Raw genomic sequence first — 27689 nt, forward strand, 5'->3', positions numbered from 1 at the left:
CAATTCAAGTGCGTAATTCTACCTATGGTAGCCACTGTAGGACAAAAAACTCCCTATTCTGGGTTCATCTGTTGTGAGTGTAGGCTGTCAGTCCGCTGTCAATGTGTGTCCATGTCTATTTACCCTGAAGAAAGCTAGAAAACTTTGTGAAAGAGGTTTGATATGAGACAATGAGTCAGCGAAACACATTTCTGACCAATGACAGCAATACTGAGGTGAGTTGTTGAGATTATCCTAAACCTTCGTGTTAGTAAGTGCTGGTGTTTTTGCTGTCCGTCTCTGTTATCTACTGTTAGCCACCATTAGCCTCTGTTAGCCTCCGTTAGCCAGTGTTAGCCTCTGTTAGCCTCCGTTAGCCACTGTTAGCCTCCGTTAGCCAGCGTTACTGAAACTTTCTTTGAAGTGTATCTAACATTTTTCGATTCAGACACTTGCCGAATAAATTCCTATACAACGTGAGAATGGAATCAAACTGTTTATCAATGGGAAAGTGTGATTTGGGTTTTTTCTAACGAACACTTGAGCCTATCATTAGCATATTCTTAGCTTATAACTTGCTGCCGTTGTTGTTATTTAGCCGCCTCATTGCCAGTTGTCCGGAGAGGGGAGGGTTGTATGTCTAATCTCCTGACAATAAGTTGGCTTATGCAAGTTTTCATGAGATAGAGCCCCGACTTCAGTTTAGGAAGTAAGGCTCGTGTGGGGGAAGAGGATGACGTTTTATTCAAATGGCTGTCTTGTTGTGTCCTTCCTACGTGTTTTTAAAAACATAGATAAAACGTAGGTATGATCCCTCATATCTTGGGTATGAAGGTGCAGAGGAGTTCTCTTCTCCTCAACCTTTGTTATAGTACATATGTGGCTGGTTTCTAGCACACAATTAGACAGAACAGCAATTTTAGCTACCGTATTTAAGTTGCCAGGGCAACATCGCAGCTTCCACATTTTACATATCTCAATTCGTAGTTTATAAGAATGCATCACTTGTTGGAAGACATAATTTTACAGTAATCTATGTGCATTTATGTCTATAATATTGTTTTTCTATTAAATTTATATTTTTTAAAAACCCAACCGACTATACCTTTAAATTGCCATAGGATGCAGGGGATCTTAAATGGAGTGATTGTTCTGGTATTTATTGCTCCTCTTACAGTAAGTCATTGTTGACAGTTCATTGGTTGTGTTCAATATTTTCTCCATTAAGAGAGCTGATGATGCATATGGAGAAAGGGTTTACATTAACACATGGGGATTTATTGTCTTTGTGGTTACGATATATGGTTCACTACTGATATTGATTCCTCTAATCTCTCAGCTGAGCTGCTTTAAAGCACATTATGAGGTCAAAAACATCAGGATTTGTCAGGAGGAAGGTGCTCCAAATAGAGCTTTAGGTAGTCGCTGAAATATCTAGCTTTTGAGGGGAGGCCCTGGGAGGAGACGGGTGATGCAATTTCCCAAAGTAGTGTCTGCATCATTGAAATCATGAGATGTTTTGGCCTCTGACTGAGTTCTGTGGCAAGAGCTGAAAACAGTTGAGAGACTCAAAAATGAACACTTCATCATAGGATGGCTGTACATTAAAAAAAACCTGATTTTTGTTAAAATATTACATTTAATTTATATTTGCATATGCAGAAAAAAATCTGTAAAAAAAAAAAATTGAAATTGAAACAATGGATGGAACCTAACTCGTGCCATAATGCTAGGAACCTGGTGAATATTAAGAGTTTTATCACAGTGTGTTTCTCAGTAGGATTACATACAGATAAACAAATGGCCCATCATTTAAAAAAACATGGTTTTTGAATCAATGCACCTCTTCAAACAGTAGCTTCATGGTGGCTTTTCAACCTCTGAGCTCTCTTTTAAAGCATGTTCCAGCGGCCCAGATGAATATGGGAAAAATGCATCTGTATAAACAGCCTGTTAAGTAAACAGGTCTGCACTTCAACAGCTGCTAATGTCAGACTGGAAATTAAAGACGTGGGGGGTGGGGGTGGGAAAAGATGTGTTACACTAAAATAACAGCTCTACAAACACACAAGGACACACCCAAACTGCAGCATGCACAAATGCTCTGTATCCCACTTCCTACCATCTTTTCTTATCACTCTCTCTCTCTCTCTCACACACACACACACACACACACACACACACACACACACACAGTGTTTCTGAGCAGATGCTGGCTGACAGGTTTGAATTCATGCTGGTGAAAAGGTGAGTCAACACCCTCCACTCTTGTCAACACCATTGTGTGTGTGTGTGTGTGTGTGTGTGTGTGTGTGTGTGTGTGTGTGTGTGTGTGTGTGTGTGTGTGTGTGTGTGTGTGTGTGTGTGATGGATGGTGACAACAAAAAATAATCTAGTGGGGAGAGGGGGAGTAATGTTCAGTTTCTTAGACAAACATCTATTGTACGCATAGATTTATGATTTTAAACCAAATAGGATAAAAGCATTAAAAATAAATAGAGGGAGAATTCATTAAAGTGATTAGGAATCAATTAGAACAGCAGACATTAAGATGATAGAATAAGAAAGTGAGGGGAGGGGTAAAAAAGAAGAAGACATGGAATAAAGTCATACACCATCTTTCTAGCAGATGAATGGGTCCCTGTGGGCGAGAGGCATCACTTCTCATCCTAATTACTCTTCAAACACTGACCCAGTATCAGCTCTCATGTTCTACCCGCATTTAACTCTCCAAGCACTAAAATCGTCTTGCAGGAAAAAGTCGGTGTATAAAATTGGAAGTTAATTATCTATAAGACAAAAAAAGGAGAAACTTAATTCACCTTAATTCACCATTAATTTGAAGTGGTTCGATAGTTTGGGTCTCAGAGCTTTGGAAACGGTGAATTTGAAGCACAATTTGCATGCATCATGATTGGTGACTCATCTAAAAAGACTAATGGGAATGCAGTCCTGGGAATACATATTTAATCACAAAGCAACCTTTTGCGTAATGGCCAATATTGTAAATCAGTAGGTCAGCTTATAAGCAAGTGTTGTAATGCAGAGAGACTGTGAAAGCTATAACTCATTGGAATGGCATTTTGAAGTAGCTTTTGTCTGCATATAAATGCAATGCAGCCCATGTAGCTGGTTGTAAGTGCATTAGTCTGTTTCATCTTCTTCACAGCAGCCAGTGAAGACACCGACACCACAACACAACACACAACAAGTCACAACCAGCTCTCTAAATGGACGCCAAACATTGTCTTTAAAAACATGATGATGAAAAATAAAATTTTGTCATGACATTCCTCATTAGAACTATTAAAAAATGAATTTACTTAACTACTGTACACAATTGATCTATTTGTCATTAGAAAGCACACCTGCCAGGTGGCCTAGTTCTTCTGTAATACTTCTAATGATTAAGTCATACTACAGTAGAAATAGAACGACCACCTCTCTATGTATTGGTGGTTGCATTGAATTTGATCAGGTTGGTGAAGGTCTGTACATAACTACCATATAATTCATAAACACAGACAGTCTGTCAATAAATTTCAGTTGCAGTCAGTCTGTGCCAATCAACTTATCTGTGACCCATCTGCAATCTGTCTCATTGCAATGGAGGATTCAACTCAGCTGCTTGTCAGCTGGTTATGTTATTCATAAAAGTAAGGCTGCTGAGTGCGTGTCATTTTGTAGTTTAATTGCCATCCTTCAACAACTACCTCACTATTTCTCAGGATTTTTTGAACTGAATCTGAAAAATTGAAGAAATGTTTTTGATAAATGTCTTTTTTTGTTTTTTCCACAAAACGCTTTTTTGGTTCAACCACGGTAAAAGATACTTCAAATTTAGCTGAGGATATTATGATTTGGAAAATGGACTAATTCTTATATAATGTTTTCTAGTCTCCCCACGCTCTATACAACATGCCTCATTCACCCATTCACAAGCACTTCTAAACTCAAGTGCAAACTAATAAACATTCACACACATTCACACTCCGATGAACGCAGGTTTTAAAATATATCTTGGTGATACTATGACTTCTTTGCTGGAGAAATTATATTAGATGACAGGTGTTCTTATCTTCAACTAACATGTGTAAGGCTACTGCTCAGATACATTTTAACTCTACAGATTCATATTTTTTGGTATTTTTTCTGTTATCTTTTCCTTACCCTTTGCCTACTGTTTTTCTTTGCTATCAAACAATTTTTGCACTTTTATTGTCACGGTCTGCCAGGGCAAGCTGTGGGGATGTTGGAGAAAGGACCCAAATGCTGGACTAAGTGCAATGAACAGTGCGTTTATTTACAGTGGGGTAATGTACCACACACAATAAATCTCCAATGTGCTCCCTCAACTCCTGTGTTGTGCCTTCTCCTAAGTGCTGGTATTCCGTGCGTCCTGCCGTACTGTGTTCCGCTCTCCTCATGGAGTCTAACTCAACGATCCTGCGCCGGAGGAAGCTCCATCGCTCTGTTAAGTAGCTCCCCCGACGAGCTTGATCAGAAGCAGGTGTGTGAGAACCTAGGCGTGATCAGCAGCTGGCAGGGCCACACCCATCAGGCCTGCAGGTGGCTGTCCAGCCACACCCGCAGACACACACACATACACACACCAGCATGGAACACAAGAGCACAGTGCAGCAAACATACATCCAATACAATAATAATAGTCCACACTGCTCACCATCCCTGAGTCCCTGGAACTGGGTCTGTGACACTTATACCATCTGTTATTTTCTACTTCCTTGTTTTTCAATCTCTCCACACAGCTTCTTTTTCTATCTGTAAACTCTCGTCTCTATCCTGCATCAGGAACTCGTTTATTTATTCATTTACTGGCAATTGGAGTCCTGCGATTCCAGCTCCACCTCCAGCATCTTTAGATAAATGACATTTCCAAAGCCAGATGGACTACAGATACTGAAATAGTCTACCATGAGTTCATCAGTCCTACCACTTATCAACATTCAGATTTTTCTGTCTCATTGTTGTTCTTGTCATCGTGGAAAGATAAGAAGAATTGTTTAAAAAAAGAAAAGAAGGTTCAAATACACTTAAAAAGCACCGCACATAAATGATCCAATGAAAAAGCAGCTGAGAACAGAGGGTGAATGTGTAGGTCAGATGAATCAAAATACATAAATCAATACACAGACTGATCGATACACATAGGTTCATCTCACTAAAATTATTTTTCTTAGCAGGAAATATCCATTTATAGATCCTTCATCAACATCACCAGTAAATACTTTATTATATAATTATTATATAACAATAAGACACTCAGAGTGAGTTGTATCAGACAATGCAATCTCATTATCCAGTTTCAGGATATTAAGACACGTGCGTCTTCAGTTCCATTCATCCAAATCGGGACAAAATCTATACTGTAGATATCCTCCTGCATCAAATCATCCATAGACCCTTCATACAGATATTCAAACCCAACTTTCTTAGCATCTTGGATAAATCAATAAACCATTCTTCTTAAATAGCCTACAGCAAGAACTCAGACCTACCCAACTGTAGTGTCTAAAACAATATCCAGCTATGGCCTTTTTCCTGATGATACCACTGTTTTCTTTTCTGGTGGTGAACACATATTGTGCAGTCATCTGCATGTTTACATTTGTCTGCATGTACAGTGCTGTGAAAAAGTATTTCCTTCCTTCTTAAGTTCCTTTTTTTGTATATTTGTTTTGCTTTTGTTGAATGTTTCAGATTAAACAAATCCAAACCTACTGCAGTCAAACATTTGCAATTACTAGGAACAACTCTACATGGCTCTGGAGGAATTTTGTCCCACTTTTCTTTGAGAATTATTGGAATTCAACCATGTCTGAGGGTTTTCAAGCATAAAATTCATGTTTGATTTGAGTCCAGCCAAGATTGCTCCAAAACCTGGTTGTTATTTTTTCATTTGGGTTTTATTGTTTGTTTGTTTCTTTAGTTGCTTGATTTTTTCCATTTAGAGGTGGACTTGCTTTTGTGTTTCAGGTCATGATCTTGCTGTAAAACCCAAATGTGCTTAAGCTTCAGGACATGAACTGATGCTCAGGTACTGTCTTTCAAGATTTTTTGAAAGAGAGCAGAATTCATGGTTCCATCGTGTAAGGCAACTCGTCCTGGTGCTGAAACAGCAAAGCAGTCCCAGACCATCACACCACCACGTTTGACTGATGATAATGTTTTTTATGAAATGCTGTTTAGTTTTATGCCACCTACCGCGGGACTCAAACCTTTCAAAAAGTTCAACAACAAAAGTCTTGGGGGTATATCGAGATATTTCTTGGCAAATGTGAGATCTTTGTGTTCTTTTGGGTGAGCGGTAGTTTTCACCTTGGAACTCTTGGATGCCATTTTTGCCTGGTCTTTTTCTTATTGTTGAATCATGAAATCTGACCTCAAATGAGGTCTGCAGTTCTTTAGATGTTGTTTCTGGATGAGTTGTCGATGTAGGCCAGCCATTCCTGGTAAGGTTTCCACTGTTTCAAGTCCCCTAACCTTAGAAATGGATTCGTAACCCTTTCCTGATACATGTCAGTGACTTTGTTTCTTAGATCTTGACATGGTGTGTTGATTTTTTTAAAGATCTTTTAGCCTACATAACTTTGTTCCATTTAAGTGATTTCTTTCCTTAACATGTTTGAGGCCTGGATGTGGCTGATCTAACTGAACTCAGATTTTCAAAAAAATGTGGTTAATCGCAGTTAATTCATAGGTTAATATTGCAACTAAATGTATGTGTTCTACCAATGTAAACGATTCATTTTAGAAAGGCCACATTTATGACATTTTCTTCTTCCTGCACCTTTTTATTCAAACTTGAATAAAAATAAATGAGTAGAATACACCGCAGATATGAAATTAGCTCTTGATTTGAGTCATTTGAGCACTTGTTAAACTAATTGAACCAGAAAAGGTTATCTGTCCAAACAAAAAGCAAAAATAGTGTTTGCCACTAGTAAGTTTTATCTTCAAGTGCTGCTTCTTTATATTGTCAAGTGCAAGTGCTGTCACTGTGGTTCATTTCCAGGCTTCATCAAGACTTCATCAAGACTGAATAGGATGCAAAGTAATTTGATAATGCCCACTCAGCATTTAAAAAAGTTCTCAGCCTCCATTAAATATCCTTCACATCTCTGATCACAGAATTTAGTGCTTACTGACAGAGAGAAATTATTTCAGCCAATTTCACCCATTAATTTTTGCATTACAGACACGCTATGGCTAGTAGAGATCATTTTCCATCACTCTCTTCTTATCTTTTTCATCTCCTCATCCCTATACAGCCACACTTCCGTGGTCACGATAAATAAGTAAAAATGTGCACTAGCTGCCTGCTGGTAAACAATACTGACACGTTCATTTAGCACAGGAGGCGAGATTGCCCTCAGAGTAAATTCATCTCCTTCCCCCTTGTCTTTCATTCAGGTTGGGCTGACATGACATAGTGCATTGATTCCTTACTTACAAACTTACAAAAAATGGCAACCGAGCCTCCTCCCTTATATTTTTTGTACAACATTTTGGCATTAACTTATCATGGACAGTTTCATTTGTGGTGTGCTGCTTCTAGACAGCTAGTCCTTCTGGACTAGCATTCAAGGTTCAAGGTTCAAGGTTCAAGGTTCTTTATTTGTCACATGCATAGTTATACAAGTATAACACACAGTGAAATGTAGCCTGACACGCTCCTCGACATGTGCAAAAATTGGGGGGGGGGGGGGGGGGGGGTGTAGAGGAAGAACATTATATATATATATACATATATATATATATATATATATATATATGTATATATATATATATATATATATATATATATATATATATATATATATATATATAGTATATACACTGGGTGAATGTGCAGTAGTAGCAGCATTTAGGAGTTAGTGTTTTTTTCCATTATTCTTTATTTATCTATGGTACTTAATGCAGTTGTCAACTTGCAGTGGTGGCTCAGCTGATGTCTTATGTAGTCTCTTCACTTCACACTTCTTTTAAAACCCCATTTCTCACAAAGATGTCCTGCTATTTCTGAAACTATCCTCTCCATAAATTTGATGTGTGTCTTTTCTGATCAGAAGAAACATACTGCAAGCTTATTCATGAAAAACAATCTCTCACTTTTTTCGCCACCTGTCCAAAAACTTTCCATCTCAGTTCGCAGCAGGAGCCTTCATTTCTAGTGTCATATATCAGAGCAGCAGCTCTTCAAATACATATGACTCCAGCAGCTCCAAGAGGAAATTGCTGCATCACCAGCCAATAGGAATTAACTTCAATTTTAGTATGTAGCATCCTAATTATGCATGATAATTAGTTAAATGTGTGCACCAGCTGCCTGCTGGTAAGTAATGCGGTCACAGCTCATATTCATTTAGAAGAGAGAGCAAGACTGCCTTTGAAATACATTCATTTGTCTTTTAATCAGCTCTGTGTGGCATAAAGTAACTACTGTAGAGGAATAACAATAAACCTCTAAAGCTTTGGGTTATAATCACACCTATAATTATACCACCTATACAGTAAATCTCCATCTCTGATGACACAGACATCAAAAAGAAAGTAATTTTGTCCTGTTGGAGTTTATGCTGATACTCTGGCTTCCTCCAATTAAAATACATGTAAAAGATGCATACATGTAATACATGTAAAAAGAATAAAGCTAGTTTCAGAACTGGCCTCACTGATTCCAGCCAAATGTAAAAATCTCAGAATCACCTGAAAATAATAAAATTTGCTCCAAAACTCTCACAGATCAGCTGAATGTTCGCTTTATTTTTTATTCAAACTTACTTTCGAGTTTGACAGACAGCAAAACCAAAAAATCATTTTGCACTGAAGCGCTTAAAAAGCATTCCCCGTCCTACTCTCTCAAGTCTGCAGCACCACCAGCAGCAACCGGTTAAAATTTGTCTAACAAAACCACAAACCACTGTGAGTCAGCAAAAAGATGCTGGAGATTATACTTGCTCTTACCTTTCTGTAAACAATCATGTTGGGCGTGTCATCATCTGGGTCCACGATGCTCATGGACCTCGTGGAGAGCAGAGGTCGAGACGGGGTCGTCTGGGCGATCTCCTTCGGTTCTTCAGCCCCTTCGTCAGGTTCAGACTTCTCCACGGGGCTCGACTGCTGCTGCTCCTCTTCCTTCTCCTTCTCCCCTCCTTCCTCCTGCTGTTGCTGCTGCTGCTGCTGTGCCTCAGCCATCTCTCCCTTACAGTCGCCTTCCCCGTGTGTTAAATTATCCTCTCTTCTTTGTCTTCTCTTCTTTATTTCCAACTGTGCTGTCTCCAGAGTCTAGGGAAAGAAAGAGAGTGAGAAACAAAGTGATAAATTGGACCATAGAACTGAGCATTGGGCTCCAGTCTCCCATGTCTCTCTATTTTCTGGTTTTCTATCAGCAGCCACAGGATGGATGCAATGGAGGCGTCATCAATTCTCCTACTTTTCTCTGTTATCCCTTCTACGCTACTCCCTTCAGACCCGTCATATGAGACTGAAGTTAAAGGAGAATAAAATACATTCTGTTTTTGCTTGATTATTCCAGTCAATCATTTCAGTTTGTGGGACATCATATTTCCTGGCATATAAGAGCGTCACTTGCTTTTTTCCCACAGAGGATGTGATGTCTTGTTTTACAAGGGGAATAAAAATTTGTTTCTTCAGTTAAAATGAGGCATCATGTGCATGAATTAATTCAAATGATGAAAATCAGTCAGATGAATATCTCATTTTGAAAACTAATTTGCACGTTCATTTCCATTCAGAGAAGCAGAAGGATAGCAGCAAGAGTGAAAGGGAAGGTTTACAAGATGGTAGTGGGGCCTGCTATGATGTAGAGTTTGGAGACAGCAGTAGTGACAAAAAGACAGGAGGCCGTGCTGGAGGTGACAGAGTTGAAGATGAATTGTGTTACATGTGACCAAAATGGACAGGATTAGAAATGAGTATATCAGAGGGACAACTCAGGTCGAGCGGCGTGGAAACTCTTTGGAGGATGCTGAAGATGGAGTTGCCAGGCAGGAGTAAAAGAGGAAGAGCACAGATAAGATTCATGGGTGTAGCGAAGGCGGACATGGAGACTGTTGCAAAAATGATTGCACATTATTCCAATAAACCACTCACAAAGTACAGAAACAAATTGCAGCAGGTTAAAGGTTGATTTTAAACCCCATAAAATTGCCCTTTAATTTACTACAGAACAACCGATCACCGAATCATGCACAATACATGCAATATATGCGACTCCACACACACACACACACACTTGTGACATCCCATTACTCAGACCTGTCTGTGCTCTTCTGACAGCTGTCAAAATATTGTTGTGTGACACTTGAGCTGAGATTAGGTGCAAGAAGGAGAAGGTTCAAAGTCAGATAGGGGGCAAACAGCTGGAAAGAGAAATGAAACACACTTGACACCCTGGTTTCTATATGAGGGCTCCATCTATGCATCCTCTTTTCCTCTGTGCTCATCAGTGCCAGAAGATTTTATCCCAAACGTAACTGGGACCAGATGCCTTTCCATTTAGTCCATTGTAAAAGAAATAATAGCTTCTGACTGATTCATCTGCAGACAGCTAGTCTCTTTGCTGGTTGCAACACAGTGAATGTGCAAAATGACGTTACACAGGCCTGGAAATCTAAACAATTCTGCACTCGATTAAATGAGTCTGGTTGCAAACCGCGCAATGAAAATGCAAAACAAATCTAATCTATAGGAAATGTTATGATAGCAAGCTCTTCCTTGTGTTGGAGATAACTGAATCCTTACAACAATATACCTGGAAGCTGCCAAATATGCACTCATGATAATGGAAACACACTCCATTATTTCATTTCAGTTTAATTTATTCATTTCTTTTGCAATGCAAACCAGAAGAGTTTGCACATAATCTCAGTGAGATGGAGTTTTCCTGGAAACATTTATCTGAGAAAATATTTGTGGAAGAAATTATAGACTTTAGGTGTATGACTGGAAGATGATTCTGCTCAGAGAAAAGCTGTATTTTCCACTTTGTGTTTCCACTCAGTAAAATCTTTAAAAAAAAAGACCATCACACTCACCACTAAATATAAAGAACTGAAATGTGAATGAAGGCCTGATGCAGGTTATCAAAGCAAAATGTCTTCCTAGAACTTCAGCCAAATGTTGGCAAAGAGTTTTTAACTCATTCACTGCCAGCCATTGGCAGTGAATGAGTTAAACCCATTGACTCATTCACTGCAATTGACGGCTATAGACGTCAATGGCAGTGAATGAGTTAATAGTGTCCACCTGTGCTTCATAAACCATGTGTACATGGGAAATTTAGTTCACATGTGTAGTTCCCAAAAGCTAGCATGAATGGTGAGAAGGAGAGCAAAATTAAGTTCTTTTTTCTTTACCTGGGAATTCACTGTAAGAAACAGTGTTTTTAGTCATTTAAATCTTTATCTATTGCTTATTTACTTTGGTGCAGTATGAATGGGCAGAGGAAAACTAGCAAAACTTGAAAATACAGTTAAAAGTGAAGTCACATTTTCTAAAACTGTCCACAGGCTCAGACTGGAGTCATTGCTGGGCCAATTCTAGTCCCGGGCCTCATGTTTGACACCCCTGCTGTAGGAAAAAAAATCAAATTGATCTAATTTAATCAATTTGTAAATATTAACCGTGTAAGCATGTTTTCAGCTGAAAGAATAAAGGTATCAGAGCTGAAATTTGACACAGAATCAGTGTGGGTGCCTGCATCCGCAGTATCATCATCGTGAGCATCATGTGTTGATATGCTATTTCGATCGTGCATAATCTCGTATTCTGAAGCAAAATTAGAAGTTAAAGAACTTCCACAAAGCAATTTCTGCTTCATGCCCAAAGAGTGAAAAGAGAAAGGAAGCAAAATGAGAGCAGACTTGAGCATGATTGGTTGTAGGATGATTGGGTTTGGCATGTTGGGAAACATCCACAGATCTGAAGACAAGATCAATACCACTCTCATATCTATATGGAAACTGCGAAGCTTCAGCCAGAGGCTAGTGTACCTTAGCTTATCTCAGAAACAGGTGCACCTAGGTTGTGTATTATATTTAGTTCATGTATTACTCATAAAGCCGTTTACAAAGACACATAGTGGTAGCACATCTTCTTCCGTGCAAGCAAGCTAAACATTAAATAATAAGAATCGAACTAAAGTTAAGAAAGTGGTTTTGACTGGGTTAAGAGTAAATGGCAGTTTTGTGTCATCTGAAGTGAATTTAATGTCCTTTTTAAGTCGACGCTCTCATTAATCAGCTGTTTGTGTGTGTCTGAATGTGTGAGAGGATATACTGCACAAAGTGTCCATGTGTCCACGAGCTTTCTGGTGCTGAAGAAAAGACAGGGACACCGTCTGCTTAACTGCTACTCCAAACCAGCAGTCAATGCTTAGAAGTGATGCCTGGTTTGTTTCTCTGAACTGCTCAAGTTTAAACTCCCATCTTCTTTCCATCCTGCTCCTGGAATGTCGTAAAGTTGCGTAGGCTGGGATCAATACCTCCAACATTCGCTCTAACTCTGGATTTTGCAAAGAAATGAAATGTTCAGGTTGAACATTCACATGAGATCATCCTCTATCGCACAGTTATTTAATTAATGGTTCACAGAGGAGCCTCACCCCTGTTGATAGAGATGCTTTAGTTGGCCTAATTGCTTTAAAGAACTTCCAGAGTCAGCTTTGGTCACCTTGAAAGCCTCTGATGTAATGCCTAATCTATTTATCCAAAATTAGATGAACGTGAGGATGAAGAAGATATAAAGGGACCACACGCGTCTCATTTTATGAAACGCAAACAACATGTTTTTACAGAAGAATTAAAATCTTCCTATGTTAAGCCCTCAAACTCCTTCAGAACCGCCAGCTCAGGAAACTCCTTCCTGTGGTGTTTACGAGGCTTCAATCGATGTGCTGTGATGTCTTCGTGAGAGCCTGTAGGTGTAGAGTCCTTTGTTTGTTCGCCGCTCGTGTTAGCTACGTACAATTACAAGTGAAGCACAGTTTTTTAAACTTCACTTAAGCTTTATCTTTCTTCTTCTTAAATGCAAAAGACTAACAAGCACGCTTGAATTTCAGCTGATGTCTTCACCAGCTCAGCGTTCAGCTCTACATAATTGGAACAAATCAAGCGCTGCCACAGAAATGATACTCGATTGCAAGAAAATGAACACTGAGGAAGGCATCAGTCAAAACATTTGTGCTCGCTCCTCTTTTGCACTACAAAGGAATAACAACAGTGAAAGTGTTGTGATGTAATTTGAAGTCACTGAAGAAGAAAAAAATAAAATAAAATAAAAATAGGCCCCAGGTTTCAGGAAATTAAATGACTGAAAGAAACGCATGACATTTATTTTTATACTTGTCGCAGATTAATACTCTAAATTATTCTGATTACATTTAGAGGTGAACATTTATTTAACCACCCCCCTTTCCTTTAAAACACGCTGCGATGACAGGAAGTGGATGCGGTGAGTGAGATCTCTTGCTGTGTCTAAAGTCTGCGCTATCCTTTTCCCTCTGGACCCTCCACAGTGCAACGCACACCCAGCGTTTGCTTCACCTTCCATCGAAAACCACCCCAGGGAGGGCTGCATGAGGATGTCTGGCTATTTTACACAAAAGCCTGGCTACAAATATAAGGGACACCACCAGTTTAGAAGCCATTCAACCTTATAAAGAGTCAAATGTGTGGAGTTGTGTGTGTGGTTTATCAGGCAGACTGCATTTAACAGCATATATCACACAGTAATGGTTCATTCACATCTTGTTTAAGATACGAAACATATTAAGAGCTTCTGTATATTAATGGTACAGTACTGTATCTTTTTCTTGTGTGATCATGTAAATTCAAGTTCAAATCCTTGATTGTTTTTTCACGTGTGATCTAGTTACCAGGTTTTGTGTAGCAGAAAGCTGTGCTGAGGTTTAGACAGCAATGAGTGAGGCTACCATAGAAATTCGCCAGTCTTCACCTTGGGTGGTTGATACAATTTTGAGCAGGTCAGGAATACTGTAACCTTGTGAGGCAAGAAGTGAATACCAAGCTGCAAACAGAGTTTTAACAATAACAGGAATCTGAATTCAGAGTACACAGAGGAGGACACCCACAGGTAATTTTAGGGTAATAAACTGTTTATGTTCTAATACTGTTCCTCTTTATATTACTGTAGTAGCACTAATATGATCGGAAAATCTCATCCACACTACCGACAATATGATGTCATAAAGCTTAAAGCACAGTATTCTTAATTACTGTAAATCCAGCTGCCAACTGGGTCATTCCAACACAAATCTTCACATTTTTTAGAACATTTTCTGCTCACTCGTTCTTTTTTTCCCACTTTTTTTTTGTTAGATATTCATGTTCAAGGGTTGTCTCAGATTTTCAAAGTGTGAAAAAAGCAGGTAATAATAAAAAAATGTATTTTATATAAAAAGCTACAAACTTTGGACATAAAATTTTTAGCCAAATTGGAGATAGGCGAGCAGAGAGCCCACAGTGATTTGAGACTGAATGACCTTTAACGGTGAAATTACAGTGTAGCGTTCATTGAAATGAATCTAATAAAGTATTGTGCCACACCTCTTAATCTCTGAATTCAGGTGTTTTCAGCTCCATTCCCATAGCTGTATGAAATCGAGCACCTGCCCATGCAGTTGATTAAAAGTTGGTTCCAAGGTCTCAGTAACATTGAGCAGCAGTTTCTTAACTGCTAACCTAACTGGGGGTCATATAAGTGCTGGATCGTGCTTGATAAGAGTTCAGCAGCTACAACAAAGCTAGGCTAGACTATTAAGCCCCAAATCCACAGCTAGGATCAACTTTAGAATCACCATTTAACCCGTCACTGGACTGTAGGCAGAAAGATCTTGGAGGCTCCGAGAGAACATGCAAACCCCACAAAGAAAGGCCAGAGCCTCGTCCAAAATCTTCTATCACTTGGGAATTTATTTTTAGAACAATGTAGGAGTGAGTACCTGGTCACAATATAAAAACTTCTATGCTTTGTGAGGCTGCGACAAATCAGTCACAAGCGTTTTACTGATATAAGCCACTGGTGCTGGCCGATAAGGCCAAAGCTGGAACTTGTTTATCTTTTTCAGTTCATCCTCGACCTTTAAAGATCTTTGATTTTCTTCAAAATCCCCATCATGCAAACAAATTTGTTTGCATGATGGGGACGTCAAAACTTGTGCATCCACATTTGACCATGAAGTCAATCAGGTAAACAATGCTCTGACAGTCCACAGATAACTAAATCAAGATAACGTGTAATTATGCAGCATTAATATAAATATCAGTATCACTGCTTAATAGCCAGAACCGGGCTCAAATCGTCATCTGTCTTAATGTGGGGAGAGCTTAAGTTTGATGGATGATGGTCGTGCATGTCTGCATACCAACAGTGACATAGATCTCTCTCTCGGTCTCACTCCGACCTCTTTCTGTGGTCTCTCTATCCTCTCAGAACCGCTTCACCCCCCAGCACACACACCCAGCACTCTGCAGCCTAATTTACACGACACAGTCCGCAACAACCAGCAGCACGCATTTTTACGCGCGTACTTTACCCTACACACACACACACACACCACACCTCTCTCACTATCTTCCTCACAAATTTCCGTGCGCATCCCAACAGATGCACAGAGGACGAAAACGCGCAAATTGATTTCAAACATGCACTTGTGCACTTCAAGTGTCCCCGAGAGATCACCTGAGGTCTCTTTAATCCCAGGTGGGAAAAACTGCATCCTCCGTGTCACCCTCCGAAATATTAATTACTCCAACAACAGCCAAGCAACACCTCAAGCACAGCAAACTGAGAACACCGCTGCAATGACAAATAACAGAGGCTTTACCAGTAGGAGCGTTAAAAGCGCACGCAACAACATTTCAGTTTTCTTTTATGCATCTTTCACCACTAATAATACCGCCACTCGTATTCGCTCTGCTCCAGCCTCTCCCCCTTCTCCCCGTCCCTTACCTCTGCAGCCGGCTTATCTCTCTCTCGGAGCTCAGGAGCCAAGAAGCAGCTTCACCGACCGACCCATCAAACCGCCGCACAGTGGAGAGAGAGAGAGAGCGCGAGAGAGGAAGAGAGAGACCGTGTTTGGAATATGGGAATCATTATACTGCAACAGTTCAGATAGTAGGTGTACTCATTTAATATCGCACCTATGGTATTCCAGGGCAATCCCAAACTTGCACGAATTTGGGATTTTAGGAGTTTACGCAGAGTGTGCATCTCTCTATTGTGTGTGATTGTCAATCCCCCCTCCGATGAAGGTTCACCAACAAATTAGGTGGTTGTTTTTTTTTTTCAGGATCAGGGGAATGTTGTGGTTATGGTCATGGTTAGGTTGGGTTTGTAGGATAGAGGAAAAGCCAGCTTTACATCTGTGTAGGCACCACTTATCCTGAAGATTAACAAATACTGTTAACTCAATATTTGATATGTTCACGTACTGGCTCTGTTATCTGCACTGTTATCAAATAAATATTGGCTGTAAACAATTTTTAGATTATTGTATTGTATACTGTTTGTATTCATAATTTACACGGTGTCACATAAAGTGTCCAGTCAAGCTAGTCATATTCATATGTTCCATTATCATAAGTTGTGAATTTTCCCTGCAGGGTCTTATGGTTTTACACAATAATACTTGACCCTCTGTCTGCAGACACAGGTCCCTGTGCTGCTGTTTCCCCTCTTTGCCTTAAAATCCATTGATGTCATAATGCCCACACAGGATATGAGAAGATTTGACTGCAAAACCAGGAAATTGTATGTGAGAAAACAACATACATGCAGACAAAGAAGGTACGTTTTCCAAACAACTGTACTCACACTGTTCATAATTATCCTGATAATACAGCCTGAAATGACTATAAAATGAATATGGACACAACTTTATGGAAAAAATGCATGATAGAATAGAAGTTTCAAAATAAAATGAAAACAAATTAGAATTGGATAAATGGAAGAAAATGGATGCTAGAGGTTGTACCTGGAAATGGAAGGCAGCTAGTTGAACATTTACAGAAAGATTAAAGATCCACCAGGACCTCCATGAATCATGTTTGTGGACTGTAGGAGAATTCAGCGCCGCTAAAAACAGTCATGTTTATGTTTTGAATTAATCTGACTCCTGAGTGGTGTTTGCCAGACATGAAGAACCATCATCTTCCAGTGTGTTTGCACATTTCTTTCTCCAGATGAATAATATTTAAATTTGAACCACCTCATCCAATTTCTCTCTTGCTTTCTCTGCTTATTTATGCTGTTTTGAAGCTCGCTGTTCCACCGCCACTGCCATCGCCTTGTCAGTGGCCGTCTCAAGATAACAATTAGTTAAATGAAGAGAAAGGAGGCTTTGTTGGATAAGAAAATTAGCCTGTTGTCATGGGGAAAACAACTAAGAGAATAGGGAAAAATGCACTAATCAGGCACAAGATTTAAAAAACCACCTGCTTAATTTTGCCAAGGTCCCACCTTGTGTGGTCTGTAAGGGTTGGACGGGGGGAGGGGAACCAAGACGTTGACAGCAGATCATTTGAATTCTGTGGTTTCACAGGTAAAGCATTGTTAGATATAATCCAACGGATGCTCAATCCAGTTTAAATATGTGGATTTGGTATTCTGGTTGAACATCCTGGTCTCTTTGCTGGGTTCCTTGAGCTGTTCCTGAGCAGTTTTTGCATTGCTGGGGAGATCGCTGCTATTGTGCAGGGGTGGCAAGTGACAAATTAACATCCGCATGGATGCCAGGATCCAATATATCCCAGCGTAACCTTGCACTATAATGAGATAATCACTGTTATTTTCTTCAGTTATCAGTAGTTTTAAGTTTTCAGATGATTGGTAGATATTTATAACTCTTCTCAGTGCTTTTGTAGCTTTGAATTTTAAATGCACGGAGAGGCACTTTCTGAAATAAATGCACCCACAAGCTTGCTAATATCCACTACATGGGAAATTATCTGAAATACTCACTCCCTCTCTTAAGTCTTTTTCTTTCTTTTTTGCTCTTCGAGCCTTCCCCATACTCACCCCCGTTCCCCATCTTTCTTAGTGTAATCGCTCCTAATTTCTCATCTTCAACATATGCAAGGCCAACAGCTTCAAACCAGCGAGCTGCAAGCCCAGCAGATAAACTCTTAGCTGATGGGGACTCTCGGCCAAGCACTGAGGCACATCAAAGGCCCTGATGCAATGATGGACTAAGGGAGGAAACTGGGTGCTTACTACAGCCAGCAGAGGTTTCTTCGCTTTGTGTGCATGTGTGTGTGTGTGCATCCCAGTCTCACATGAAACGTGTCAACAGACAGCAAGTTTACCATTTACTGTAATTCAGGCTACGTTTTCTCACAGCCGGTGGTGGCGACTAAAAATATTTGCTGTCCTAATTCAATAAGCCATTACTGGGACAGAGAGTGAGGGGGACCACATGCTTCAAAAGCCAGCGGTTTCCCTCTCCTTTTTTTTCTTTCTCGCTTTTATCCGCTGTTTACTGTACAAATGGAAAAATGGACGTCAATAAGCTTGTAAAATCAATACGTGCACTTACAAGCTAAATGCCGTCAAAAACAGCATTGATACTAATGGCCCCATCTGTTCGTGCGGATACACACTCGAACACATCTTCTCATGGTTGGAAACTATAGCCTCCACTCTGGACCGACTGAATTATTGAGCAACAGGAAGCAGGAAGAAAAGATCCCACTGGAGCATATCTGTGTGTGTGCTGATAAGTGGTTTAGGAAGGGATGCCCTATTTTATGTGCTCGTTTATTGCAGTACATCGTCACATGTACACACGTGTATACACACATACATACCCATGTATACACTGATCAATAAGCTGCTAAACTTACAGAAATTCTATTTTTTCCATGGCAAAAGTATGTAACTGTATACAATACAAGATATTATTTTAAACTGGATAAGTGCTCTGTGCACTCTTCAGAAATTATAGTGATTTTGTTTTAAATATAGTGGCTTGCAAAAGTATTCGGCCCCCTTGAACTTTCCCACATTTTGTCACATTACAGCCACAAACATGAATCAGTTTTATTGGAATTCCACGTGAAAGAGCAACACAAAGTGGTGTACACGTGAGAAGCGGAACGAAAATCATACATGATTCGGTTATTTATTTTTACAAATAAATAACTGAAAAGTGGGGTGTGCGTAATTATTCAGCCCCCTGAGTCAATACTTTGTAGAACCACCTTTTGCTGCAGTTACAGCTGCCAGTCTTTTAGGGTATGTCTCTACCAGCTTTGCACATCTAGAGACTGAAATCTTTGCCCATTCTTCTTTGCAAAACAGCTCCAGCTCAGTCAGATTAGATGGACAGCCTTTGTGAACAGCAGTTTTCAGATCTTGCCACAGATTCTCGTTTGGATTTAGATCTGGACTTTGACTGGGCCATTCTAACACATGGATATGTTTTGTTTTAAAACACTCCATTGTTGCCCTGGCTTTATGTTTAGGGTCGTTGTCCTGCTGGAAGGTGAACCTCGGCCCCAGTCTCAAGTCTTTTGCAGACTCCAAGAGGTTTTCTTCCAAGATTGCCCTGTATTTGGCTCCATCCATCTTCCCATCAACTCTGACCAGCTTCCTTGTCCCTGCTGAAGAGAAGCACCCCCAGAGCATGATGCTGCCACCACCATATTTGACAGTGGGGATGGTGTGTTCAGAGTGATGTGCAGTGTTAGTTTCCCGCCACACATAGCGTTTTGCATTTTGGCCAAAAAGTTCCATTTTGGTCTCATCTGACCAGAGCACCTTCTTCCACATGTTTGCTGTGTCCCCCCACATGGCTTGTGGCAAACTGCAAACGGGACTTCTTATGGTTTTCTGTTAACAATGGCTTTCTTCTTGCCGCTCTTCCATAAAGGCCAACTTTGTTCAGTGCACGACTAATAGTTGTCCTATGGACAGATTCCCCCACCTGAGCTGTAGATCTCTGCAGCTCGTCCAGAGTCACCATGGGCCTCTTGGCTGCATTTCCGATCAGCGCTCTCCTTGTTCGGCCTGTGAGTTTAGGTGGACGGCCTTGTCTTGGTAGGTTTATACTTGTGCCATCCTCCTTTCATTTCTGAATGATTGATTGAACAGTGCTCCGTGGGATTTTCAAGGTTGGGAAATCTTTTTGTAGCCTAAGCCTGCTTTAGGTTTCTCAATAACTTTATCCCTGACCTGTCTGGTGTGTTCTTTGGACTTCATGCTGTCGTTGCTCCCAAATTTCTCTTAGACAACCTCTGACACATCATAGAGCAGCTGTATTTGTACTGACATTAGATTACACACAGGTGCACTCTATTTAGTCATTAGCACTCATCAGGCAATGTCTATGGGCAACTGACTGCACTCAGACCAAAGGGGGCTGAATAATTACGCACACCCCACTTTGCAGTTATTTATTTGTAAAAAATGTTTGGAATCATGTATGATTTTCGTTCCACTTCTCACGTGTACACCACTTTGTATTGGTCTTTCACGTGGAATTCCAATAAAATTGATTCATGTTTGTGGCTGTAATGTGACAAAATGTGGGAAAGTTCAAGGGGGCCGAATACTTTCGCAAACCACTGTAAATAAGGCACAAGTAAATTAAAAGATAAGGTAAACTCGCTCAGAATTCTGACTATCCTTGGAATCTTGACCTTTAAAATATTAATCTCAATATTCTGAAATTCTGATCCACAACCATCAACACCCAGAATTCTAACTTTATTCTCTTTAAATTTGACTTTTAGAATTTTGACAGTCAGATTTATGATGAGAAAATCAGAAGTCTGAGAAAAACATGGAGCAAAATTCTGAGAATTTAGTAAGAATTACAAGTAAAATAATGAGAATTCAGAGAAAAAGTGAAATTCCTGAGAAAAAATCGAATTCTGGGATTAAAAAAAGAAAAGGAAATTCTCTCCAAGGAGAAACGAGGAGAAACTTAATTCTGAGAATTAGGCAGAATTCCAAGTAAAATAGTGAGAATTCTGCGAAAAAAAAAAGAATTCAAGGGGCAAAGTGATGAGATTAGAGAGATTAGTGAGAATTCCAAGCAGATTTACGAGAAAAAAAATTCAGAATTTAAAATCAAAATCAAATTCTAAAAATCTGAGAATAATCTCAGAATTCTCACAAAAAGGTTATAAAAAAACATCAAATTATTCCTGTTATTAATGGTAACGTCATAAATCTGAGCAATAATCTGAATTCTGAGAGAGAAAAAAAAGTCATGATCCCAAACTTTTTCTATCGTTTTCTACAAAAGGGGACGATTCCTGTCGATGCAAAAATAAGTCAGGTTGGGTAGTCTATGAGAACATGACCCCACCTGTCACTTAATCTATAACCTTAAATCTAATCTGATCTGAATCTATGAATTTCTAATGAGTGTTTTGTTCTATATATTGTGTGTTTTATTAGCTAAACCCAGTGGGTAACAGATGAGGAACATACAAACATACATAAACTAAAATCATGATATTATCATCCTATCTATTTATTTATTATAGTGACACACCATTCCTTTCTATGACATTCCCTTTTCCCTAATTCATATGATTATGGGACTTGAATAAAATATTTATATACTCCATATAGATGTTGCCACTCACAGAGCCCTAAGCAATGTTTATGTTTCACTGAGAGCGGTCCACTCGTCTAGGAGGAGAACATACAAACATAAATACATATGATCATTATAGCATGGTGATAAGTGGTTTCAAAAAGCCAAAAATGCTTCTCGAGGCTTTTCACAGGAATTTCAAAACCATAATAGCTACTTCCATATTTTATAGTCTATGAATACTGCATGCAGGGAGGTAAGGGTAGCCTGGAGGTCTTGAGCAGGCATGTCATGGTCTGGGCAGACTGTCTTTTTCTACCCCCCTTTCTTCCTCTCTCTACCAGCCTACACTGTCTGTGCTTTCTCTCTCATCTCTCCTTTTCTCACCTACAGGTGGAGCTGGTTCTGAGGTCTTCTTTGCTCAGTCTTCGGGCTTCATCAGTCGCACCTTTTCCTCGTTTCTCATACTGCTGTTGATTTAATGACCGACTCTCACGTCCATTCTCCACCAGATTGTTCTCCAGCTCTGACTTGTAATTTAATATTTGCTCTCAAACTCTGGATATAGAAGAATCTCCCCACGGTTTACCCGTCATCCTCGACGCCCAGCTTCACCTGTAAATTGGGCGTTCAGCCTGCCAATACCACTCACCTGTCTGACCACTTTCTCCACTTGGTGAATTTAACTGCTTGTACCTTCTTCAACTAACCAATCAAATAAAAGTGGTTCGACCCACATCACTGTTTTGAGAACTCGTGTTTTGAACGCTCAAGCTTGGCATTAGCATTTAACAGGACATAAGCACGAAGCGAGTCTGAACAAGGACGCTGGGCTCTGGCACAGTTGAGGCACAGCAACTTGTCCATCACAATGTTGCCACACTGTAAAGCATATCCTACTTTATTTGTGTGTTGTCGTTGTTGTTTTTCAGTGGGACCCTATTTTTGAAATTACAAACATGTTGCATGAAATGAGATTTGAAATTATCGTTTGAGGTCACGATCCCAGTGAGAAGTAAGGTTGTTTTCTAACAGTCTCCAATGCAGTTAGACTTCTTACTGCAACCCCAGGTTCGCCGCGGCTTTACTTTTCAGACCTGAAGTCCATGTTTCTCTTTTATATGCAGAAGTTACTGCTTTAATCAACAGCGCACCACTATTATTCCAAAAGCCCAGTAATATTAAAACACTAGTGAACTGTCTCAGGTATGAACAGTCATGGTTGGAGATTAACTTTTGCTCAGTTTAACAGAAATTATTTTTATCAGGGGAACCCGGTGTGTTCGATGGGTACGACAGTGCTATTGGTCCTTTCGTCCAATTGGATGACAATAAGAGACGAAACGTGATTCTCATGAACGTGATTCTCATGAATATGTAATAGGAAGATCATTTGGGAATCTATGTGTCTTTAAATGAAAACACCAGAAGAAATTAACTGTGTATTAGCTAGAAACTAAAATTGAATCTGAAATCTTCAGTCTACAAAAATTAGGCATCAACCTTTGATAATTCACTTTTTTAAAGGTTGATGCACTGGGATCACAGCAGCTCAAACTCCCTCTTCCCTGGTGTTTTCATCAAGCTCCTCCGAGGATATCATAGCAGATATCAGGGCCAAATGTAATACGGAGTACAAGTGCTCAGCGTGTTCCTCAGTGTCCCATTGATGCTAGATGTGCCGGAAAACCTTTGCAAGCATCCAAATCAGGTGGCTAAGGCATCTGAACTGACACCTTGCAAATGCAAAGGAGCAGCAGATGAATCTCATTGCAGCTGCTCATACTGTATCTAATTCACACTGTCAGGTGCTACCCAGACCTCATGGCTTCAGTGGAAAGGATGGTGCTGGGGAGTTGGAGGGAGCTTGCATGCTGGGTGGGTGAAGCAGTATCTATCAAATAAAAACCTAACAAGCATACCGAACCTACAGAAAGCATCTGAGTTACTCTTGTATCAAGTTTCTAAACGTCTTTTTCCAAGAGGCATGATTTCCATGAGGCAAGTCTTTGTAAACGGACTAATTAGAGCTCCTCGCTATGTTTCGTGTCAGAGATGCAAAACAGGAACAGTGACGATTTGAAAAATATGCGTGCGTGTCACCAGGACAGTCTGCTGAATATCAAGAGCCATCACAGACAGCGGCGCAGACTGACAGGTATTGTGTAAATCAACAAACAGAGGGGCTTGTTTGTATCTCGAATGACAGCAAACAACAATGCTGCGCTGCTGAAGAACAAAACACCTCTACTTTCTACTGTCTCTCGTCTCGAGCGCCTGATAAGAGCCGAGAGCGTTACGGAGACATGAAGGCGTTGTGTGGGCCGCTGGAGAGTGTGGGATAAAAGCATTAAGGGTCCGTACACGTTGCAAGAAAAAGAAAAAGTCAGGAGATGAGCACATGCTGCTGGTAAACCGAGACTGTTTCATTTTCTACGTCGGGTCACATGGTAGAGAAATGAAACTGAGATTGCAAACACGTTATAATTAAAGCTCCTTTTACAGTCGTGGTATAAAATAGAGATTTCTAAATGTTTAAGTTTTAACAATGTGGCTATAAATTAAAAGGTAACAGTCAAATAGTGGGGGGAGTGGAGGGGGGGGGGGAGCATTCACACATTCACACAAGTGCTTTTTCTTTCTATTCCTAAACAGTTTTAGTCTAACGTTCACAGACTCCCGCTCCAATGGATGTATTTCTTCTTTTTCTTCTTCCTCCCTGAGCCTGGTTCCGCTGGAGGCTTTTTCCTGTTAAAAGGGAGTTTTTCCTTCCCACTATTGCCAAGCGCTTGCTCAAAGCATGTCATCTCATTACGGTCTGTACCTTGCAATATAAAGAGCCTTGGGGTGACTTTACATCAGCTCATATTCAGCTTTTTGTATAAGAACTCTATATGTACAGTAAAAGTACAAATGATAGCAGATGGGTTCGCTCATCAGACTTTACTTCAGCTCTCCTATACTTCTCTTAGTAACAAATCCTGAAAGTAAGTCCAGGTGACTCAGCCTCCACATTTTTATCAAAGATGACTAATCGGTGTCCTCCTCCACATTATACCTTTCCTCATCCTGTCTTCACTTCTGACACTGCAGCGACTGCCTCGCTGGTCTCAAACAGCCCCGAGCATCGCTGCAGGGGGACAGAGAGGAAAACAAACGCTTTGGATCAGAGGTGATTTACCAGCGAGGCAGTTTGCCCTTCACAGTCTGCTTATACCTGCGTGACTTCTTCCGTGCGCAGATGAAATGCTCATTTCTACAGAAGCCATGAATGAAAGGGTGAACGTATATTATCAGTGTGGTGATGACACGGAAACAGAGCTGAACCCGACAGTTAAACCACAACAATGAACGATGCGGCTTATGTGTCAATAAAACAGATGGGTTGTTTGTTTTTTTTAACAAAATCCATATGTTATTTTAAGAGGATTTGTTAAACTTCAAGGATAATAATCATTCCAGACAACAGGTGCACTGGAGAGGCAACGACAAGACAACCTCCAAAGAGGTAAGAATTTTTGCAGGTGATGGCCACAGATCACTTTTTCATGTCCCAGTCACTGCTGTTGGAATGAGAAAACATCTGGGATTGGTCCCGACCAATCTCCTTCTGGTCCCGGATCAGGGGACCAGTGAGCTCCTGGACAGTCTGTGGCGCCATTTGGTTGCATCAGATGGACCTATACTATACATAATGTCCCACGGCCCTTTGAGCAGTATATTAATGTGCGTTATGCTTTATGTTTACGTCTTTTTCTTACCCGGTGGCAAAGAAATGTCAGGGCAATTTTATTTTATTTTAAAAAAGAAGTCATAATCATTTGATAACCTTTTGGTGGTGATGGTAGGGCTGTAGTGTGTACCGAGGATACAAACTCATGTTTCATTCATGCTGCTCGAAACCAGTCCTGTTAACCTCTTTATTCCACTAAAATCAAGCAATTTCATATACAGAAAATTCACTTAATGCTGTATTATTACAGCCCTCAAAATAATAGATCCTCCTATGAAACTGTACTGCACTAATGGACTAAAGTAACCAAGATGGATATCAGGACAGCTGTTGTGCAGAAATACCTTTATTCCCTGTTATCTTAGAGAGAGGGGGGGGGGGGGGGGCTTAAATTGTATTACTATGATTTCCTCTCACTGCTTTCAGAAGTGGCTGCAGCATAATGAGAAAAAAAAGAAAACACAGTTGATGCAATTTCTGGCTCTGGCTGTGAGAACGGTTAAAATGCAATCAGGTGAATCAGTGATGGGGAACAACAGGAGCCTGAGGCAACTGCAGGTCAAATCCCAGACCTCTCACCATCTCCTCACTCTAGTTACTCACTGCAAGCTACAATCAGACAGCAGCTTCACAGGAAACACAGAAAATTCTTTTTTTTTTGGTCACAAGTAAACTTCAGACTTTGCAGGTGTTTTATTTGATTGGACGCAACATGAAGGAACTAAAATATTGATAAAAAATTGATAAATTGATAAAATAAATTAAAAAGCAAGTTGTCTGCACTTCATGCAGATTGTTACAGTAAAATATGCGCCACGCTTCTTTTGTGATAAACAAAACATTCAGACTACCTGTGGAACTTAATTTAGATGAGACTGTCATATTACTGTTTTTGTGGTGCTTTTAATTAAAGTGCCTGTAATTCCCTTTTAAAATGTGTCGGTGTATGTTTTTAATGTTGGACCCCAGGAAGACTGGCTTTTGCAATTTGCTAAACTTAATTACACACAGAACCCCTGCAGTTAAAAGAGGATGTTAATTCAAAGAGAGCATGAAAAGGACTAAGCTGCACTTTGTGCCCTGCTTGAACTAATACTATGTTTGATTTTCCAAAAACGTAGAAGGAAATGGTACAACCTACTGCCGCCGCAGTAGGTGGTCGCGTACATGTCATCGCTTTAAAAGTGACAAACTTCCTTTGGTATCTGCCCTCAAACTGTTAAAAGTCACGCTGATTTATTCGAGCTAAAGGGGGATGTCTGGTCAGATGCTTACGGTAGTTATATATGTACCTATAGCTGTTGAACTTGTGAGGGACTGCCTGTTTCTGAAACAACATTACACTTAGAGGCCACTTCCTTAAGTACGCCTTGCTAATTTAGGTGACATCACACAGTTGCAACATATTTCCACCTGGTCTGAAGCAACTCCGTCACATCCCAAAGGTGGGCAGGAGGGAGGGGCTTTACTTAGGACTAGCTGGGAGAACGGGAAAGAAAAGAAACAGCTAGACTAGACCAATGATGTCAGCATCGAGTTTTAAAGTGTGGGGAAGTGAGTTAAAGAATAGACTAGCAGCCAAACACCCAGAAAAGCACAGGTCCATGATTACCCATCTTTACCGAAATTACACACAAGCTTCATATCTAAATGCACTGATTAGACATCTTTCACATGCAGGTGAACAGGTGTACCTAATAAAGTGGCATGAGTGTATGTGTGCTGACTAGAGTTCATTGTACTGTATGCTGTATGCATCAGTGTGGAAAATGATAACTGATAAATGCAAGTGAGGATATTTCAATATCTACGATACACAAATAAACTGACAGCACCACAAAATCGACACAGCATTTATTTATTTATTTCAGAAACCTTAATACTGTGATCACTGCAAATGTCTTATTCATACCTTTACATTTTACAAAGACAATGGATCTGGGATGTAAACAGTATTTTCAATTGTTTAAAACGTATGGTCCTCTTAAAATAGTGTGCTTTGTTTCCAGTCAGAGCGGATCACCTCACCGTTTCCTCTGTTCTTCCAGCAGGAGCAAACAAAACAGATCAAGACTCAGCAGTGCAGGGCTGCGTCTCCGAGCTCTGGGAAACCTTCCTCCCCTGCTTCAATCACTGAAACCCAGCATCCCTACAGTTTACACAACGTACGACCTCCTCTCGTCTGATCAGTGATGCTTGAGGAATAAAGTTATAAAGCACCTGTTTGTCAGGAGCTGCACTGGCAGGGAAAACTACAGAGCAACATTCTAGACAAGGTTGCACAGGAATCCATCAATTCACCCTTTTTATATCCAAAACCTGTAAACACTATGCTTTTTTTCTTTAATGTAAAACACATTGTTG

At 40.1% G+C, this 27689-nt stretch overlaps 1 protein-coding gene and 1 long non-coding RNA gene across 3 annotated transcripts in view; one reads left to right on the forward strand and one right to left on the reverse strand.

The window, feature by feature from the left end:
• The window catches only part of rgs6 (regulator of G protein signaling 6), a 99841-nt gene extending 83749 nt beyond the window's left edge, over positions 1 to 16092 (reverse strand). The window contains exons 1-2 of one of the 2 annotated variants that reach the window (XM_026194245.1): positions 15997 to 16092; positions 8968 to 9288 (exon numbers count right to left, since the gene is read on the reverse strand). In XM_026194245.1, coding sequence (XP_026050030.1) covers positions 8968 to 9198 — 231 coding nt within the window. In that variant the 5' untranslated portion in view covers positions 9199 to 9288; positions 15997 to 16092. Of the gene's footprint in view, positions 1 to 8967; positions 9289 to 11060; positions 11160 to 15996 lie in introns of those variants that run through there. The other variant, XM_026194246.1, reaches the window with a different exon arrangement.
• A 5-nt stretch (positions 16093 to 16097) lies between these two features.
• LOC113037305 (uncharacterized) lies at positions 16098 to 22248 on the forward strand. The gene is made up of 3 exons (XR_003274612.1): positions 16098 to 16161; positions 16694 to 16833; positions 21986 to 22248. It is a non-coding gene; the product is annotated as an uncharacterized LOC113037305 (long non-coding RNA).
• The last annotated feature ends 5441 nt before the right edge of the window (positions 22249 to 27689 follow it).

This window comes from Astatotilapia calliptera, chromosome 15 (genome assembly GCF_900246225.1).
Source record: "Astatotilapia calliptera chromosome 15, fAstCal1.2, whole genome shotgun sequence".
NCBI lineage: Eukaryota > Metazoa > Chordata > Actinopteri > Cichliformes > Cichlidae > Astatotilapia > Astatotilapia calliptera.